Raw genomic sequence first — 19,707 nt, 5'->3', positions numbered from 1 at the left:
TCGCACGTTAAACCACAAGTGAGAATTGAGAGAGGTTTTTATTTCAATTTGAACATTCACTGTCAAAGTGACAGTGGAATTTATTCAGATGTGTGTGTCAGTCTTATTGTGACCCATTAAGTCATGGAGGGCTGTCTGGAGTTTACAGTGTCCCAGCAGAATGCACTGTCCATCAGCATACTTGGTCCTGCTCCCAACTTGTTCAATCCTATCTCTTTTCCAGGGTTTCCTCTTTTCACTTGGTTAAGGCTGGGGCTGTTACAAAGTTATTTCTGACATGAGTCACATAATGACACAGATTCTGGAACAAGCTGAGGCACAGAGAGATTGAGAGCACAAGCACAGAGAAACTGAAAAGGGAAAGAGAGATCAATGAGGAGGACAGGCAGAAAACTACGTGTTAACAAAGGGACAGAACTTTGAAGTGGAGAGCAGAGAGTTGTGATCATTTACAATGTCCGCCTGCAAAGTGTGTTTGGTATTTTTAATCTGGTGCCAAGTTTTAAATCTTTCAGCAGCACAGAATGAAGAATCTGCCGTTGACAATGAGAATCGTGGAAATGGAACTGTGTTCACTGTCCCCAGTAACAGACCCACCAGTCATTCACCAGGAGCTGGCTGGGTGACCAAGATTAAAGGAGCTACTTCACGTGGACAGGGAACAGCCTCAGGTGAGGAAGATCAGTCTGGATAATCCTCTCAGTAGTGTCATTTTTCCACAATTCCTGAGGAAGCTGTTCATCATGAATTATAGAGTCAGAGTCATACAGCTTGCAAACCACCTGCTCCCATATATGAAGCACCTTCTGTGAAAAAAATGTTGTCCCTCAGATCCCTTTTAAATATTTTTCCCCTTGCCTTAAAAATAAATCCCATAGTGGGTCGGCACGTTGGTGAGCACTGCTGCCTCACGGCGCTGGAGACCTGGGCTCAATTCCCGCCTCAGGCAACTGTGTGGAGTTCGTACATTCTCCCTGTGTCTACGTGGGTTTCCTCTGGGTGCTCTGGTTTCCTCCCACAGTCCAAAAATGTGCAGGTCAGGTGAATTGGCCAAGCTAAATTGCTGGTAGTATTAGGTGAAGGGGTAAATGTAGGGGAATGGGTATGGGCACTTGCTCTTTGGAGGGTCGGTGTGGACTTGTTGGGTCAAAGGGCCTGTAAGTAATCTAATAGTTTTAACTCTCCCACCCTCGGGAAAAGATCTTTGCTATTCACCTTTTCTATAGCCCTCAATAAGGTCAACCCTCAAACTCCTATGAAAACAGTCTCAGCCTGTTCAGCCTCCCCTTATATCTCAAACCCTCCAGTCCTGGCAACATCCTCTAAATATTTTCTGAACCCTCTCCTAATTTAATAATAACTTTCCTACAACAGGGCGACCAGAACAGTGCACAGTATTTCAAAATTGGCCTCACCAATGTCCTGTACAATCTCAATGACTTCCATACTCCTATACTCAATGGTCTGAGCAATGATGGCATGTGTGCTATCCAGCTGAACCACCCTGTCTACCTGTGGTGCAACTCTGAAAGAACTATGAACATCTCTCTGTTTGATGACACTGTTGAAGGTGCTATCACCAGCTGTATTAGTCCTGTTCTAGTCTGTTTATCCAAAATGCAATACATCATATTTATCCAAATTAAATTCCACCTGCCAGCTCTCAGACAATTGGCCCAATTGATCGAGATCCTGTTGTAACATATCCAAGAATTATCCAGATATATCCAAGGTTATGACGGGAAGTGAGGAATGAGATTGCTACGCCTCTGGCAATGGTCTTTGCATCCTCACTCTCCACAGGAGTAGTTCTGGCTGATTGGAGGGAGGCGAATGTTGTTCCTCTTTTCAAGAGAGGGAATAGGGAAATCCCTGGGAATTACAGACCAGTCAATGTTACATCTATGATAAGCGAGGTACTGGAAATGATTCTGAAAGGTGGGATTTACGACCATTTTGAAAAACACAGTTTGATCGGAGATAGTTAGCATGGCTTTGTGAGGGGCAGGTCATGCCTCACAAGCCTTATTGAATTATTTGAGGACGTGACAAGACAAGTTAGGAGGCATGGGATACAGGGAAATCTGGCTGGTCGTAAGAAGACAGCGAATGGTAGTGGATGGAAAGTATTCTGCCTGGAGGTCAGTGACCATTGGTGTCCCACAGGGATCTGTTCTTGAGCCTCTGCTCTTTGTAGTTTTAATAAATGACTTGGTTGAAGAAGTGTGGGTTAGTAAGTTTGCCGATGACACAAAGGTCAGTGGTGTTATAGATAGTGTCGAGTGCTGTTGCAGACTACAACAAGACATTGACAGGATGCAGAACTGGGCTGAGAAGTGACAGATAGCGTTCAACCTGGATAAATATGAAGTGATTCATTTTGGAAGGTGGAATTTGAATATTGAATACAGGGTTAGATAGGATTCTTGTCAGTGTGGAGAAACAGAGGGATCTTGGGGACCACGTACATAGATCCCTCAAAGTTATCACCCAATTTTAGATTAGATTCCCTACATTATGGAAGCAGGCCCTTCGGCCCAACAAGTCCACACTGACCCTCCAAAGATTAACCCACCCCGACCCATTTCCCTTTGACTAATGCACCTAACACTTTGGGCAATTTAGCATTTCCAATTCACCTAATCTGCATAGCTATTGGATTGTGGGAGGAAACCGGAGCACTCGGAGGAAACCCACGCAGACACTTCCTACCCAGAGAGTAGTAAGGGTATGGAATGCTTTGCCTAAACGATAGTAGATGCACCAACTTTAAATTGTCTTTGGACAAGCATATGGACGTACATGGCATAGTGTAGGTTAGATGGGCTTCAGATTAGTATGACAGGGTGGCGCAACATCGAGGGCCGAAGGGCCTGTACTGCGCTGTAATGTTCTATGTTCTATAATATGCAAACTCCCCACGGAGAGTGGCCCAAGGCTGGAATTGTACCCAGGTTCCTGGCATTGTGAGGTGGCAGTGTTAAACACTGAGCCACCGTGCCACCCCTAAGTTGATAGGAGAAAGTGAGGACTACAGATGCTGGAGATCAGAGTTGAAGAGTGTGGTGCTTGAAAAGCACAGCAGGTCAGGCAGCATCTGAGGAGCAGGAAAGGTGACATTCCTGATGTAGGACTTATGCCGGAGGCATTGACTCTCCATCTCCTCGGATGCTACCTGACCGGCTGTGCTTTTCCAGTGCACACTCTTCCACTGATCGGGTTGTTAAGAAGGTGCATGGCATTTTGCCTTTCACTAACAGGGGGACTGAGTTTAAGAGCCTTGAGGTTTTTGCTGCAGCTCGATAAAACCCAGGCTAGACCACTCTTGGAATACTGTGTCCAGTTCTGGTCACCTCATTATCGGAAGGGTGTGGATGCTTTAGAGAGGATGCAGAAGAGATTTACCAGGATGCTGCCTGGACTGGAGAGTATGTCTTATGAAGAAAGGTTGAGTGAGCTTGGCTTTTCACACTGGAGAGAAGGAAGACAAGTGAGTTGATGGATGTGTACAGGTATTGAGAGGCGTAGATGAAGTAGATACCAGAGACTTTTTCCCCAGGGCAGAAATGACTGTCACGATGGGTCATAATTTTAAGGTGAATGGAAGAAGGTATAGGAGAGGTATTAGAGGTTCTTTACACAGAGAGTGGTGGGTGTGTGGAATACACTGCCAGCTGTGGTAGTAGAGTCAGAGACATTAGGGGCATTTAAGCGACTTCTGGACAAACACATGGACAGCAGTAAATTGAGGAGTGTGTCGGTTAGGTTGGTCTGAGATTACGATAAATGCTCGGCCCAACATTGTGGGCTGAAGGGCCTGTACTGTACTGTTCTATGTTCTATGTAATGTAAGATAACCTTCTTCACTCTCAACTGTTCTACTAATTTTGGTGTCATCTGCAAACTTACTAAATGTGCCTCCCAAATTCTCATCAGAATCATTTATCTAAATGATCAACAGAAGTGGACCCGGCACCGATTCCTGCAGAACACTGCTGGTCACAGGCCTTCAGTACAAAAAAACCCTCCACTCTTAAATAATAAGGTCAAGGAAGGAGCAGTTTTGATGAAGGTGAGCATCACAGCAGCAATCAGAGATGAAATAACTGAAGGGTCACCCAGTGAGGCTTTGTGGGTGGAGCTAAGAAATAAGAAAGGGATGGTAGTGTTATTGGGTTGTACTATAGGCCCCCAAATAGTCAGCGAGAATTAGAGGAACAAATCTGCAGGCAGACTGGGGAGACTCCCACAAGCAATAGGGTTGTTATAGTCGAGGATTTTAATTTTCCGAACATAGACTGGCACTGCCAGAGTGTGAAGGGCTTAGATAGGGTGGAATTTGTTAAGTACATTCAGGAAAGTTTCTTCAAGCACTATCTAGAGGTTCCCACTCAGGAAGGGGAAAAATGTGACCTACTCTTGGGAAATAGGGCAGGACAGGTGACGGAGGTGACAGTAGGGGAGCACTTTGGGAGCAGTGACCATAGTTCTACTAAATTTAAATAGTTATGGAGAGGGACAAAACTGGTCCACAGGTTCAAGTTCTAAACTGGGGGAAGGTGAACATTGATGGAGTTAGACAGGAGCTTGTAGGGTTTGACTGGAGTAGTTTGTTTGCAGGCAAAGGGACCTCCAACAAGTGGGAGGCCTTCAAAAGTGAGATAGCTAGAGTTCAAGGTCTGTATGTTCCTGTGAGGGTGAAGGGCAGGGTTGGCAGGAACAGGGAACCCTGGATGACAAGAGATATTGAGGCTTTGAGGAGGCGTGGTTCAGGTAGAGGCAGCTGGGATCAAGGGAATCCCTGGAGGTAGGAATACAGGCACTTACGAAATGAAATCAGCAGGGTGAAAAGGGGGAATGATATAGCCTTGGCTGAGAAGATTAGGGTGAATCCAAAGAGGTTCTTTAATTATATTAAAGGAAAAAGAATACCGAGAGAGAGACTAGGGTCACTCAAGGATCAAAGTAGACATGTATGTGTGGAACAGCAGGAGATGGGCAAGGTCCTCAATGAATATTTGTCCTCTGTGATTACCGTGGAGAAAGACATGAAGACTTGGGAACTTGGGGAAGTAAGTGGTTATATCATGGGAATAGTCTATGTCAGAGTAAAGAAGGCGTTGGATGTATTAGAATGTATGAAAATGGATAAACCTTCTGGTCCTGACCAGATATATCCAAGAACACTGCAAGAGGCTGGAGATGAAATTGCGGGAGCCTTGGCTGATTTTTTGCATCATTGTTAGCCATGGGTGAGGTCCTGAATGTTGTGCCCTTATTCAAGAAGGGGTACAAAGAAAAGCCTGGGAACTATACAACAGTAATCTTAACATCTGTGGTAGGTAAGTCACTTGACAAGATTCTGGGGGAGAAGACATACATGCATTTGAAAAGACAGGGTTTGATTGGGAGTAGTCAGCATGGCTTAGTGTGTGGGAGATCATGCCTCTCAAATTCGTTAGAGTTCTTTGATGAAGTGACCAGGAACGTTGACGAGGGCAGGGTGGTAGACGTAGTCAATACGGATTTCAGTAATGCCTTTAATAAGTCTTAGAGTCATTGTCATAGAGATAAACAGCATGGAAACAGACCGTAGTCCAACTCTTCCATGCTGACCAGATATCCCAACCCAATCTAGTCCCACTTGCCAGCACACGGGCCGTATCCCTACAAACCCTTCCTATTCATATATCCATCCAAATGCCTCTTAAATATTGCAATTGTACCAGCCTCCACCACTTCCTCATCCCATACACGTACCACCCTCTGTGAGAGAAGGTTGCCCCTTAGGTCTCTTTTATATCTTTTCCCTCTCACCCTAAACCTATGCCCTCTAGTTCTGGACTCCCCGGCCGCAGAGAAAAGACTTTGTCTATTTATCCTATCCATGCCCCTCTCATAATTTTGTAAACCTCTACAAGGTTACCTCCCAGCCTCCGACGCTCCAGGGAAAACAGCCCCAGCCTGTTCAGCCTCTCCCTATAGCTCAGATCCTCCAACCCACTGGCAACATCCTTGTAAATCTTTTCTGAACCCTTTCAACTTTCACAACATCTTTCCAATAGGAAGGAGACCAGAATTGCATGCAATATTCCAACAGCGGCCTAACCAATGTCCTGTACAGCCGCAACATGACCTCCCAACTCCTGTACTCAATATTCTGATCAATAAAGGAAAGCATACAAAATGCCTTCTTCACTATCCTTTCTACCTGCAACTCCACTTTCAAGGAGCTATGAAACTGCACTCCAAGGTCTCTTTGTTGAGCAACACGGCCTAGGACCTTACAATTAAGTGTATAAGTCCTACTAAGATTTGCTTTCCCAAAATGCAGCACCTCGCATTTAACTGAATTAAACTCCATCTGCCACTTCTCAGCCCATTGGCCCATCTGATCAAGATCATGTTGTAATCTAAGGTAACCTTCTTCGCTGTCCACTACACCTTCAATTTTGGTATCACCTGCAAACTAACTAACTGTACCTCTTATGCTCGCATCCAAATCATTTATGTAAATGACAAAAAGTAGTGTATCCCAGCACCGATCCTTGTGGCACTCCACTGGTCACAGGCCTCTAGTCTGAAAAACATCCCTCCACCACCACCCTCTGTCTTCTACCTTTGAGCCAGTTCTGTATCCAAATGGCTAATTCTCCCTTTATTCCATGAGATCTAACTTTGCTAACCAGTCTCTCATGGGGAACCTTGTCGAATGCCTTACTGAAGTCCATATAGATCACATCTACTGATCTGCCCTCATCAATCCTCTTCGTTACTTCTTCAAAAAACTCAATCAAGTTTGTGAGACAAGATTTCCCATGCACAAAGCCATGTTGACTATCCCTAAACAGTCCTTGCCTTTCCAAATACATGTACATCCTGTCCCTCAGGATTTCCTCCAACAACCTGTCCACCACTGACGTCAGGCTCACCGGTTTATAGTTCCCTGGCTTGTCCTTACCACCCTTTTTAAACAGTGCCACCACATTAGCCAACGTCCAGTCTTCTGGCACCTCACCTGTGACTATCGATGATACAAATATCTCAGCAAGAGGCCCAGCAATCACTTCTCTAGCTTCCCACAGAATTCTAGGGTACATCTGATCAGGTCCTGGGGATTTATCCACCTTTATGCGTTTCAAGACACCCAGCACTTCTTCCTCAGTAATATGGACATTTTTCAAGATGTCACCATATATTTCCTTACAGTCTATATCTTCCACATCCTTTTCCACAGTAAATACTGATGCACAATACTCGTTTAGTATATCCCTCATTTTCTGGGCTCCACACAAAGGCTGCCTTGCTGATTTTTGAGGGGCCCTATTTTCTCCCTAGTTACCCTTTTGTCCTTAATGTATTGTAAAAACCCGACTTTATTTTCCAAAGCTATCTCATGTCTCCCTTTTGCCCTCCTGATTTCTCTCTTAAGTATACTCCTACTGCCTTTATACTCTTCTTTGGATTCACTCGATCTATCCTATCTATACCTTACATAAACTTCCTTCTTTTCCTTAACCAAACCCTCAATTTCTTTCGTCATCCAGCATTCCCTATACCTACCAGCCTTTCCTTTCACCCTGACAGGAATATACTTTCTCTGGATTCTTGTTATCTCATTTCTGAAGGCTTCCCATTTTCCAGCCGTCCCTTTACCTGCGAACATCTGCCCTCAATCAGCTTTGAAAGTTCTTGCCTAATACCGTCAAAATTGGCCTTTCTCCAATTTAGAACTTCAACTTTTAGACCTGGTCTATCCTCTTCCATCACTTTTTTAAATCTAATAGAATTATGATCTCTGGCCCCAAAGTGTTCCCCCACTGACACCTCAGTCACCTGCCCTGCCTTATTTCCCAAAAGTAGGTCAAGTTTTGCACCTTCTCTCGTAGGTACATCCACATACTGAATCAGAAAATCTTCTTGTACACACTTAACAAAATCATCTCCATCTAAACCCTTAACACTATGGCAGTCCCAGTCTATGTTTGGGAAGTTAAAATCCCCTACCATAACCACCCAAGTATTCTTACAGATTTAAAAATCCCACAACACCAGGTTATAGTCCAACAGGTTTAATTGGAAGCGCACTAGCTTTCGAAGTGCTGCTCCTTCATCAGGTGGTTGTGGAGGACACAGTTGTAAGGCACCTGATGAAGGAGCAGCGCTCTGAAAGCTAGTGCGCTTCTAATTAAACCTATTGGACTATAACTTGGTGTTGTGGGATTTTTAACTTTGTACACCCCAGTCCAACACCAGCATCTCCAAATCATTCTTACAGATAGCTGAGATCTCCTTACAAGTTTGATAAGGTTGCACATGGTGGGATGCTCTGGAAGGTGGAATCCCAGGGGAGCTGGCAAACTGAACAAAGAAAATTTCAGCACAGCAACAGGCCCTTCGGCCCTCCATGCCTGCACTGATCCAGATCCTCTATCTAAACCTGTCACCTATTTTCTAAGGATCTGTATCTATCTACTCCCTGTCTATTCATGTATCTGTCCAGACACATCTTAAATGATGCTTGCGTTCCTACTTCGACCACCTCCACTGGCAATGTGTTCCAGAACCCCACCACCCTCTGTATAAAGAACTTTCCATGCACATCTCCCCGAGACCTTCCCCTTTAACTTTGAACTCGTGACCCCGAGTAACTGAGTCCCTCATTCTGGGAAAAAGCTTCTTGCTATCCACCTTGTCGATACCCCTCATGATCTTATAGGCCTCAATCAGGTCCTACCCTCAACCTCAATCTTTCTAGTGAAAATAATCCTAATCTACTCAACCTCTCTTCTTAGCTCGCACCCTCCATACCAGGCAACATCTTGGTGAACCTCCTCTGCACCCTCTCCAAAGCATCCACATCCTTTTGGTAATGTGGTGACCAGAATTGTACACAGTATTCCAAATGTGGCCAAACCAAAGTCTTGTACAACTATAACATGACCTGTCAACTCTTGTACTCAATCCTCCGTCCGATGAAGGAAAGCATGCTGTATGCCTTCTTGACCACTCTATGGACCTGCATTGCCACCTTCAGGGAACAATGGATCTGAACACACAGATCTCTCTGGACATCAATTTTCCCCAGGGCTTTTCCATTTACTGTATAGTTTGCTCTTGAATTGGCTCTACCAAAATGCATCACCTCACATTTGCCTGGATTAAACTCCACCTGCCATTTCTCTGCCCAACTCTCTAATCTATCTATATTCTACTGTATTCTCTGACAGTCCCCTTCACTATCTGCTACTCCACTAATCTTAGTGTCATCTGCAAACTTGCTAATCAGACCACCTATAGCTTCCTCCAAATCATTTATGGTGTAGCTGTGTAGAGTGTGCACCATCAGCCTCTACAGATAACTCCGCAGAGCAATTTGCAAGGGCAATAGAAGGATATCACGGAGATGGCTCAGATCATGGGGCACCACATTACAGAGGAGTTCCGATGTCGAGTTCCAGACGGACTGGGGTCAGCTTGTACAGACTTCCATGGCATATCTGAGCTGCCTCGAGTGTGTGTGAGGTATCGGGGCTGAAAGCCTTGTCCATCAGGCTCTGAAAGGCTCCGGTCGCCAACTGGAGGTGGACTGACGTCCTCGTGGCCAACTGTGCCAGCATCATCCAGCCCACTCCTCTCCCATCCAATGCGGCCCTGACTCTGGTGAGCCCTGCATCCCAAGCTCTCTGCTCCCTTGGCCAGCACAAACCATGCTCAAGGAGGAAAGTGCTGTTGAGTAGCAGCTCCCTGTTAGAAGCAACACTCCCTCAGACAGACAGCTTTGGCATAAGTTGACCATAGCTCAGACAGTGATCAGGTCCAGATAAAAGTCAGCATTCTTGGAAGAAGACCCGAGGCTGGGACCACTCTACAGTCGTAACAGAACAAATAGGTCATCAGGGTGCACCATCTTAGAGGAGGTTCAGAGTAAAGCTCCCTGCTGGGTCTGAAAGTGGAAAGGCACTACCTGATGCAAAGGCACACCAATGCCTGACCACCCTCCTCAAGCTGGAAACTCCAAACCACAGCAATGACCCAATATTACCCCTTGACCCAGAAATACTCAACAAGCTTTTCCCAGATGGCAGTGACAAAGCCGGGAAGGGACCAAAGTAACCAGTTGGTACCACATAATGGTGGCCACCAGCTGGTTTATGACCAGCACTTTCAGCCCGCAGGACAACATTTGGAGCAGTCCTGTAGTGTTTTGGGGGATCAGTCACCTTGCTTTCCAATTTGTGCCAATTCACCAGCCAGGATTCTTCAGCAGGGCAAAGATGGTCTCTTGGGTAGAGGAAGTGAGTGGTACCCAGGGGAAGCACTGAAGTCCCTCTGACAAATGGTCCATCTGACATGGACCAACCTGAAGTCCCAAACACTTGTTCTACTTGATCCTTTCGGAGATGCCACAGAGTAGACCTCCTGGCACTTGTGCATCCTTCACAGGTCAGCTAGGTCTGTGACCATGGGGAACACAGCTGATGGTGTATGTTGAAAGAACCATCTCCAGCCCCAGCACGCGCAGAGCCAAACCCCACATCCACTTTATGGAAGAGGCGTAGCAATGGCTCCACACAGAGTAAAGCTGGTCAGACAGGCGGAAGCCCTGACGCACTCCTCTCCCAGGGTGTACAGGCTCTGTCAGGGACCCGTTAACCTTCACTAAGCACTCCGCAGATTCAGGGGACAAAGTACACCCTGAGCCCAAATATTCACAGAATCCCAAGCAGATATTCACTTTCCACCCTATTGAACACCTTTCCTGATCAAGGGAGAGAAAGGTGCTCAACAGGCCAGCCCTCTGGGAATAACGGATCATATCCTGGACAAGGTAGATGTTGTGGATGCTCCGGTCCAGAACAGGATAGGACTGGTCTTGGTGGATCATGTAGTACAGCAGAGTGCCAAAGGGAGTCAAAAGGACCCAAGCAACGATTTTGTAGGCCGTGCTGAGGAGGGAGACCAGCCACCAATTCTTGAACAAACAGAGATCCCCCTTCTTAGGCAATAGAGTGATGATGGCCCTGCACCAGGAAAGGGACATCTCTCTGGTCACAATATATTCCTCCAGGACCCACACATAGCTCTCCCCTGACATCCCAAAACACCAGAATAACACCTTGGAAAGACCAGTGAGGGCACTGTTCAGCTCCTCCAAGCTCAGAGGGGTATCAAGCCACTCAGTACCCTTGGGGCTGACCTGTGGCAGGTCCTCCCACACAATTTTGAGAGCTTCCTCACCGGACAGACCCTCACTTGGGTTCTGATGGTCTCCGGATGCAAGATGAGGGACCCATTGTCAGCTCGGAGCACAAGGAGCTGCTGGCAGACCGCGTGCTTTTAACCCAGTGATTAAATGGGGGAGCCACAGTCAAAGGAACTGGGCACGTGATCGCATGTACACACCCTGGGAGCCAATAACATGCAGATCCCGGAGAAAGGCCTTCTTTTATTTGTATGCATCTGCATGGTGAGGTCCACATCGACCTGACCGAGACTTGACCTCATGTTGAGCACCTCCTTCTCCAACTGCTCAATCCTGGATTTTCGCCACTTCCTCAATTCCCACGTGCACTCCTGACAGAGGACATGGCCATGAGTCTTACCCATATCCCACCATAGTCTCCTCCTCTAGCCAGTCTAGAACTGACAAAACGAGTCCTAGAACCACTCATCATCCAGCAGCAGGTTGTTAAGGTGCCAGTACACTGACCATGCCCTGGCACTGAATGGAAGAAGCTCCGCCTATACCAGGCTGTGATCGGAGAACGGTACCTGACATGTGGAGGCATTTGGAACAAAAGCTGCTGTACGCCCTGGAAATGTAAAGGCGGTCAATTCCAGATGCAATAACCCCAGGCCTCATAAAGAGGAAGGCAATGGAATAGGGATGGAGATTTCACCAGACGTCTAACAAGTCAAAGAGCCAAGTCCCTCAACATCCTCATCGATGCTGAACTGTTCTGTGTACTGCCATAGTCCCGCCTCTCGAGGGTGCAATTGAAATGCACCCCAGAAAGGTTGAGCTTGCCCTCACTGATGGAGCTAAGAGGAGACATTTTCTCCAAAAAGCAGGTCTACTCAGGTCCCATCCAAGGTTCACACAGTGAAGTACCGTGCCTTCAAAACAAATAGTGAGTTGGAGCATATGGCGAAGTGCCTGCTCCTTGACCCTCAAGATCTCTGCTCAAAGGAAGGGGCCAACAGGTAGCCACCCCACCAGAATTTGAGGCTAGGTGACCCATGACGACCCTTCCCCTTCATTCTAGAAGCCAAGTACCTTCACCTCCTGAAATGCTATTCCCATTTCCTGAGGGGCCTTCCCGCTGCCATTGACTTTTGATGTCTTTGTGACTGTAGTATAGGCCACCACTCTCAGTTAAAACAATGAAAACCACTGATTGAGCAGGCAGAGGGACTGTTTATCCTACCTCCACTCCCTGAGAATGCCACAAGGGAATCCCTGACACTGTTGCTTCATGTTCTTGTCCATTTCTGATCCACCAATAGCTGCCGAGCAAACATGACTAGAAGCAGTAGAGAATTCTACTGGTCCACAGACAACTGAACTCTGTCTCAGTGACCAAGTGCTATTTGTAGAAAGTTGTGGAGTTCCCCGATTGGGATGAGGGATCCTCATCAGCGAGCACTACCTCTCTCTCCACTGAGGTATGCCCAGTCCTCCTCCAGGTCATCACCTACAACCCCTGACCCATCCCCTGCATTGACTGCGAGGGATAGATGGTTCAGGGTTACCAGATGGACACACCGCTGGCTCGACCCCACCCTCAGGGTCGGCAGCAATCCTCCAGGTCTATGATTAAGATCCCCAGGAAGAGGAGGGGTGCCTAGCATAAAGGACTGGGAGGGAACGAGAAGCCCGTTTCCTACATGACTACCATCCAGGATGGCCTCAGGACAACAATCGACATTACAGTCCCCAGTCAGCACAGCAGCACCTCGAGGCCCTCCAGATCTTGTGGCATGGGCAAGACCTCAGCAGCCACATTCCCCACGGCCTCTGTAGTGCCTGGTCCAATGTCCTCCTCCCTGAGAGAGAGAGAGAGAGAGAGAGAGAGAGAGAGAGAGAGAGAGGGAGAGAGAGAAAGAGACAGATAGAGAGAGACAGATAGAGGGCCTCAGCTTTTGAGGTGCCTGGTCCAGTGTCCTCCTCCCCAAGAGACACAGCGAGAGAGAGAGAGAGAGAGAGAGACAGATAGAGGGCCTGAGCCTCTGAGATGCCTGGTCCAATGTCCTCCCCGAGAGAGACAGAGAGAGACACAGAGAGAGACACAGAGAGAGAGAGAGAGAGAGAGAGAGAGAGAGAGAGAGAGAGAGAGAGAGACAGAGAGAGAGAGATCAACACCAAGAGGTGGCAGCTTTTCCCAGGAGAATGAGGGAAGAAGAGACACTTTCATCTCTCCACTGCCTTGCTATCATCCCTCTCCTTCAATCTTCCTCCCTTTCTTCTTTTCTTTCAGAGGGCTAGAGGAAACCAGGGACACCACTTGTTTACTCGTCTGTTTATCATCAATAGGCAGCCAGGCCAGGTTCGAAAACCCACCTTTCTCGACAGTTCCAGAGTGACTATCTTCCAGAAGGGGACTCACACCAAGCTGGGGGATGAACATCTCAGGACCACCTAGGAAATCTTTCTGGGATGTAGCCCCCAAATGCTGGCTTTTCTTCCCCTTCACCTGTCACTCCACTGGAATTGGGGTCTGGGGTAGCTCCCTCCTGTGGCCGTTGAGGGGTTCTTGTGAGGAGAGGGGGTCAATGCCAGCACCAGCCACGGCCACTCGGGTGTTGCGAGGAGCCTTGGAGCTAGGGCAGTTCCTCTGAGTTGCCCTCCCCTCTTTACAGGAAGGGTACTGCACACCCTTCACCAAACAGAATATCTTTGTGCTCCCCTGGAAACACACCGCCCAAGACTCCTTCCTGGGCCAGCAGACCAAATCCTGTCATCGGAACGAGAAGACGTATCTCAGACCAAGCTGTTGCGGCACCACACCTGACCTCACCTCTTCTTGCTGGCAGAGGTGGGAAGTGAAGGCCCTCAGATGGTACAAAGAGCGGGATGCTCAATAAAATTATCTTCTGAGCAACTACTTTCAGTAGGGTGACAGTGTTATGACTTGGGGTTCAACCCCTCCTGCTAATTTAAACCAGCAACACAGAAATGATTTAACCTATGCTGTAATCTGTGAAAATTTGTAAGGGCAAGAACTATACCAAAGGTCACTATTTAAAGTAAAGATTAACAACTATTTTTTTATTGTAGCAGACAGTAATTAACTAACAATTATTTACAACTCTTTTCTCTAACCCATCTTTTACTTTCTCTTTTATAATACTAGCCCGATAAAACCCCCGATTAATATTTACCAAAAAATTCAAATTTCAAAACCAGCCCGCTGTCGAATCTTCTGTTTGTATCTTCCCTGTCTTTTCTTCATCTCAGGAGTTTCTGTTTCACAGGTCATTGATAGAAAAAGGTACCTTTCAAGAGCTATTCTCTGGGCAGTCTGCAGATTTTGGTAGCTTGGCAGTTCTCCCCCAGCTGTTCAATTTTCCCAGTCTTATACGCAAAACATTGGATTGTTTCATTGGTTTTAATATTGTCAAAATGCCAAATTCATACTTGATTGGAATTCAGTATCTTGGGGCATATAAGATAATCAGAGGGTGAGATAGAGTGGACAATGAGAGATGGTGATGGCTCGCACAAGGAGACACAACTTTAAATTGGGTGATAGATAAAGGACTGGTGTCAGAGGTCATTTCTGTACTCAGAGTAGTAGGGGCATGGACCGGCCTGCCTGCAACAGTTGTAGACTCACCAACTTTAAGGGCATTTAAATAGTCATTGGATAGGCATATGGACAAGAGTGGAATAGTGTAAGATACACAGGCTTCAGATTGGTTCCACAGGTCATTGCAACATCGAGGACCAAAGGTCCTGTACTGCGCTGTAATGTTCTATGTTCTATCATTTAAACTGATTAGCTGAATTTGAATTTGTTTTGGTCTCATAGCAAACCAGGTACTGCCAGCTGCTGGACCAAATGTTACATTGTCAATTTTCCAGTACTCTGTGTGCATGCTAAGCCCATCAACTCTCTTAAAGGTACTGTACCACTTACACTTCCATAACACCACCTCCCTTAAGAAAAAACGAACCATCATAATGAAAAGATGGCTTCATTTTTTTCCTATTCTTTAAACACATTACCATTACATGCAGATAACTTTAATCTAAGTTCGCCTTAACTCCTTCTTGTACACCTATAAATGTAAATCTCATCTAAACCTTATCAGTTAAATTCACGATAACACATCTGCGAATACATTCTCACAACCAACACCATGTAGGATTTTAAAAGTAAAAGTCTGTAATGTAAGACTCCAACAGAATAGTCTCATATTCCTGTCTTTAAATCATTCTAAGAATTTCAAAGGATCCATGTACACAACCGTCTCGAACACACTGTTCATCACATAAACATTAAAATGCTGTAAGGCCAGTACCAAACTCAGTAGTTCTGTTCCGATCGTGGAGTATTACCTCTGGTGGTTGTTGAGTTTTTGAAAAGTAACCAACTGGCAGTTCAATCCTATCTTCACCTTCCTGTAGCGGTACAGCTCCAGCTCCTGTGTCATTGGCATTGATGGTGACTTTAAAAGGTTTCGAAAAGTTTGGTGCAGCTAAAACTGGTTTGGTAGTTAATATGGCTTTCAAATGTTGGAATGCCTCCTGGCATTGTTCTCTCCACTGAAACTTTGAGTTCTTCTTCAGTAAATCAGTTAATGGGCGGCACAGTGGCACAGTGGTTAGCACTGCTGCCTCACAGCGCCAGAGACCCGGGTTCAATTCCCGCCTCAGGCGACTCTCTGTGTGGAGTTTGCACATTCTCCCTGTGTCTGCGTGGGTTTGCTCCGGTTTCCTCCCACACTCCAAAGATGTGCAGGTTAGGTGAATTGGCCATGCTAAATTGCCCTTAGTGTTAGGTAAGGGGTAGATGTAGGGGTATGGGTGGGTTGCGCTTCGGCGGGGCGGTGTGGACTTGTTGGGCCGAAGGGCCTGTTTCCACACTGTAAGTAATCTAATCTAATCTAATCTACACTGCTGAAGTTTGTAACAAACTTCCAGTAGAATCCGCTGAGTCCTAAGAATTGCAGCAGCTCTTTGAGGTTGGTCATGGAACTTCGTCAATGGCCTTCATCTTTGCATTCCGTGGGGTCAACATTCCATGGCCTATGTTATATCCCAAGAACATCACCTCTGCTTTCGCAAATTCAGTTTTCTTTAAGTTAATTACCGGTTTTGCTTCTCGTAGTAGTTCAAAGAGATCGACCAATTGTACCCCACGTGATCTTTCCAGGACTTACTAATGATCACTACATCATCCAAATAGACTGCACAGTTTGTTAAGCCAGCCACAACTCTGTTCATGAGTCATTGGAATGTGGCAGACGCGTTCTTCATTCTAAAGGGCATCACTTTAAATTGATATAGTCCCATTTGGGGTTATAAACACAGAAATTTATTTTGCCATCTCTGATAAAGGTACCTGCCAGTAACCACGCATTAAGTCCGGATTAATGATATAATTAGTCCGAGGCCTAACCCACCCAGACCCATTTCCCTCTGACTAATGCACCGAACACTACGGGCAATTTTAGCACGGCCAATTCACCTGACCCTCAAATTTTTGGACTGTGGGAGAAAACAGGAACACCTGGAGGAAACCCATGCAGACACGGGGAGAATATGAAAACTCCACACAGACAGTCGGTTGCGGCTGGAATCAAACCTGGCTCCCTGACACCGTGAGGCAGCAGTGCTAACCACTGAGCTGCCACGTTGCCCTGTGAGTCCGATTTTGTAATGGCATTGACCTGTCGATAATCCATGCAAAATCATTGAGTCCCGTCCGGTTTGGGAACTAAGATGATTGGCAAACTCCACTCGCTCTGGCTTGGTTCAGTGATGTCCTCATCAAGCTTGGTCTCCATCTCCATCTAGAGCTGTCTGGCTTTGAAAGGATTAAGCCAATAGTGGTGTTGTTTTATCGGAGCAGTATTCCCTACGTCTACTTCATGTACAACAGCATTAGTCTTCCTCATCTGATTCTTACATATGTCCTTACACTGCAGTAACAAACCTTTCAAATGTGTTCTATGCTTGTCAGACAAACAGCTTACTAACCTACCTAATGGGCAGCACAGTGGCTCACTGGTTAGCACTGCTCGAACCATGGACCCAAGTTCGATTTCAGCCTTGGGCAGACTGTCTGTGTGGAGTTTGCACATTCTCCCAGTGGATTTGCTCCGGGTGCTCCAGTTTCCTCCCAAAGATGTGCAGGTCAGGTGGATTGGCAATGCTAAATTGCCCATAGTGTCAGGTGCATTAATCAGAGGGAAATGGGTCTGGGTGGGTTACTCTTTGGAGGGTCGGTGTGGATTTGTTGGGCCGAAGGGCCTGTTTCCACACTGTAGGGAATCTAACCTGCCCTATTCTTCAAGGATTTCTTCATTTTTTAATCCATCAAAATCCACATCATCTGGATTTGATTCCTCACTGTGCAGGGCAGTAACTAAAACCTGTTTCTCTAGTTCTTTCTCTCTCCTACTTATCTGCAGGGGACCTACATAATCAATCATAAGGTTCTTCAAATGTGGGAATTGGCAACAACGATGCTGGTTTTATTACTGCCTGTGGCTTACCTATCATTTGGCATGTATGTACAGCAAAAGTTAACCACATCCTTGTGCATTCCAGGTCAATAAAAATGTTTTTGTACGTTAGCCTGAGTCTTTTGTACCCCAAGGTGACCTCCTACAGGTAATTCATGTGCAACCTGTAACACGTCCTGTCTGTACGAAGAAGGCATATGGTGTACTGGGCTTTATTGATAGAGGAATTGAGTTCCGGAGTCCTGAGGTCATGTTGCAGTTGTATAAGACTCTGGTGCGGCCTCATCTGGAGTATTGTGTGCAGTTTTGGTCGCCATACTACAGGAAGGATGTGGAGGCATTGGAACGAGTGCAGAGGAGGTTTACCAGGATGTTGCCTGGCCTGGTAGGAAGATCGTATGAGGAACGGCTGAGGCACTTGGGACTTTTCTCATTGGAGAAAAGAAGGTTTAGGGGAGATTTGATAGAGGTGTACAGGATGATTAGGGGTTTAGATAGGGTTGACAGTGAGAACCTTTTTCCGCGTATGGAGTCAGCTGTTACTCGGGGACAGAGCTTTAAATTAAGGGGTGGTAGGTATAGGACAGATGTTAGGGGTAGATTTTTTACTCAGCGGGTTGTGTGTTCATGGAATGCCCTGCCAGTAGCAGTGGTGGACTCTCCCTCTTTATGGTCATTTAAGCGGGCATTGGACAAGCATATGGATGTTATTGGGCTAGTGTAGGTTAGGTAGGCTTCGGTCGACGCAACAATGAGGGCTGAAAGGCCTGTACTGCGCTGTATTTTTCTATGTTCTATGTATGCTACTGGCAACACAATCTGGTGCACTTTGGCCCATTTCTCCTCTGCACTAACCTGCCATGGTCTCCATTTCCATCTTAGGATTCCATCTTCCAGATAATAACCCTCTGGAATATTCTCTGCCTCCTTTGCAGAGTACACATCTACAGATATCTCTTTTATTATCTGTTCTTGCTGCTGCAAGTCTCTTAACCTTTCAGGGCTAAACACTTCTGTCAAATCCTCTGCCTGTTCAAGATTTTCCTGCACCATTATATCAAACAGGGTGTTGACTAACTGAGCTTTCTCTTTAGTTTTTGCTTCATGCTGTGACTTATGATAGTCGGATCTGGTTAACACACACTCTGGTAAAATACTGGGATATTTCTATTTTAACTCCTCAGTTTCTTGGTCTTCCTTAGGCTTCTCCATAACAAGTCACTCCCACCTTGGATCCTGCTAAATCATTCCCAAGAACAAACTGAATTCCTGGAACTGACACTCTGACAATCACTCCCACTGTTACTTCCCCAGTCTTGAGTTGGAACTCCAACTTGTCCTTAAAAAAAGGGAAGCTAAATTTCTGTCCAATATCTCACAAATTCCAATGCTCTTGGGTAACAGATCAGAAAGAGTGCATATTCGTTCATCCCTTACAATCAGCGACTGGTTAGATCATGTACATCTCAAAATTATAACTTTGTGTCCTTCTCTTCCTGTTCTTTCTGAGTAAACTTTACCCACAGAGGCAAATTCTTTGTAGAGACCAGGTACTAACTCCATATCCAGCCACTGCCTGGGCTGTGCTCTCTCCTGCAGCTCCTCAGTTCTTCTTGGGGTCTCCTCTATTACATTCACTAATGCCACTGGCTTCACTTCTTTTACCACATCTTTTCCCACAATGACTTTCTTTCATGACCAGCACTGTGACTTTACATGTCCCACTTTACCACAGTGGAAACACCTGAGACCTTTCACTTACTTTCCACCCGCTTGGACGCCATTTTCAATCTGCAGTAAACACTTACCAGTGCTCTCTACTCCTGGTTTAAGAGTGAAGGATCTCCCAACTTCTATCCCTCACCGGACGAAATTCTGGCTGGAAGCTTATCTTATGCACCAACATGTATTCATCTGCTAATTCTGCTGCCCTTCTCACTTCCTGAACTTTCTGTTCCTCCACACAAATTCTTACCATCTCTGGAGGTGAGTTTTTAAACTTCTCCAGCA

General features: G+C 46.1%; 1 protein-coding gene across 1 annotated transcript in view; it reads left to right on the top strand.

The window, feature by feature from the left end:
• Nucleotides 1-303: 303 nt before the first annotated feature.
• The window catches only part of LOC140480726 (disintegrin and metalloproteinase domain-containing protein 12-like), a 545,040-nt gene continuing 525,636 nt past the window's right edge, over nt 304-19,707 (top strand). The window contains exon 1 of the mRNA XM_072576009.1: nt 304-671. Coding sequence (XP_072432110.1) covers nt 455-671 — 217 coding nt within the window. The 5' untranslated portion in view covers nt 304-454. The remainder of the gene's footprint in view (nt 672-19,707) is intronic.

Source organism: Chiloscyllium punctatum, chromosome 1 (genome assembly GCF_047496795.1).
Source record: "Chiloscyllium punctatum isolate Juve2018m chromosome 1, sChiPun1.3, whole genome shotgun sequence".
NCBI lineage: Eukaryota > Metazoa > Chordata > Chondrichthyes > Orectolobiformes > Hemiscylliidae > Chiloscyllium > Chiloscyllium punctatum.
Note: the sequence above shows the minus strand (reverse complement) of the source record. Positions and strands in the feature narration are given on the sequence as shown.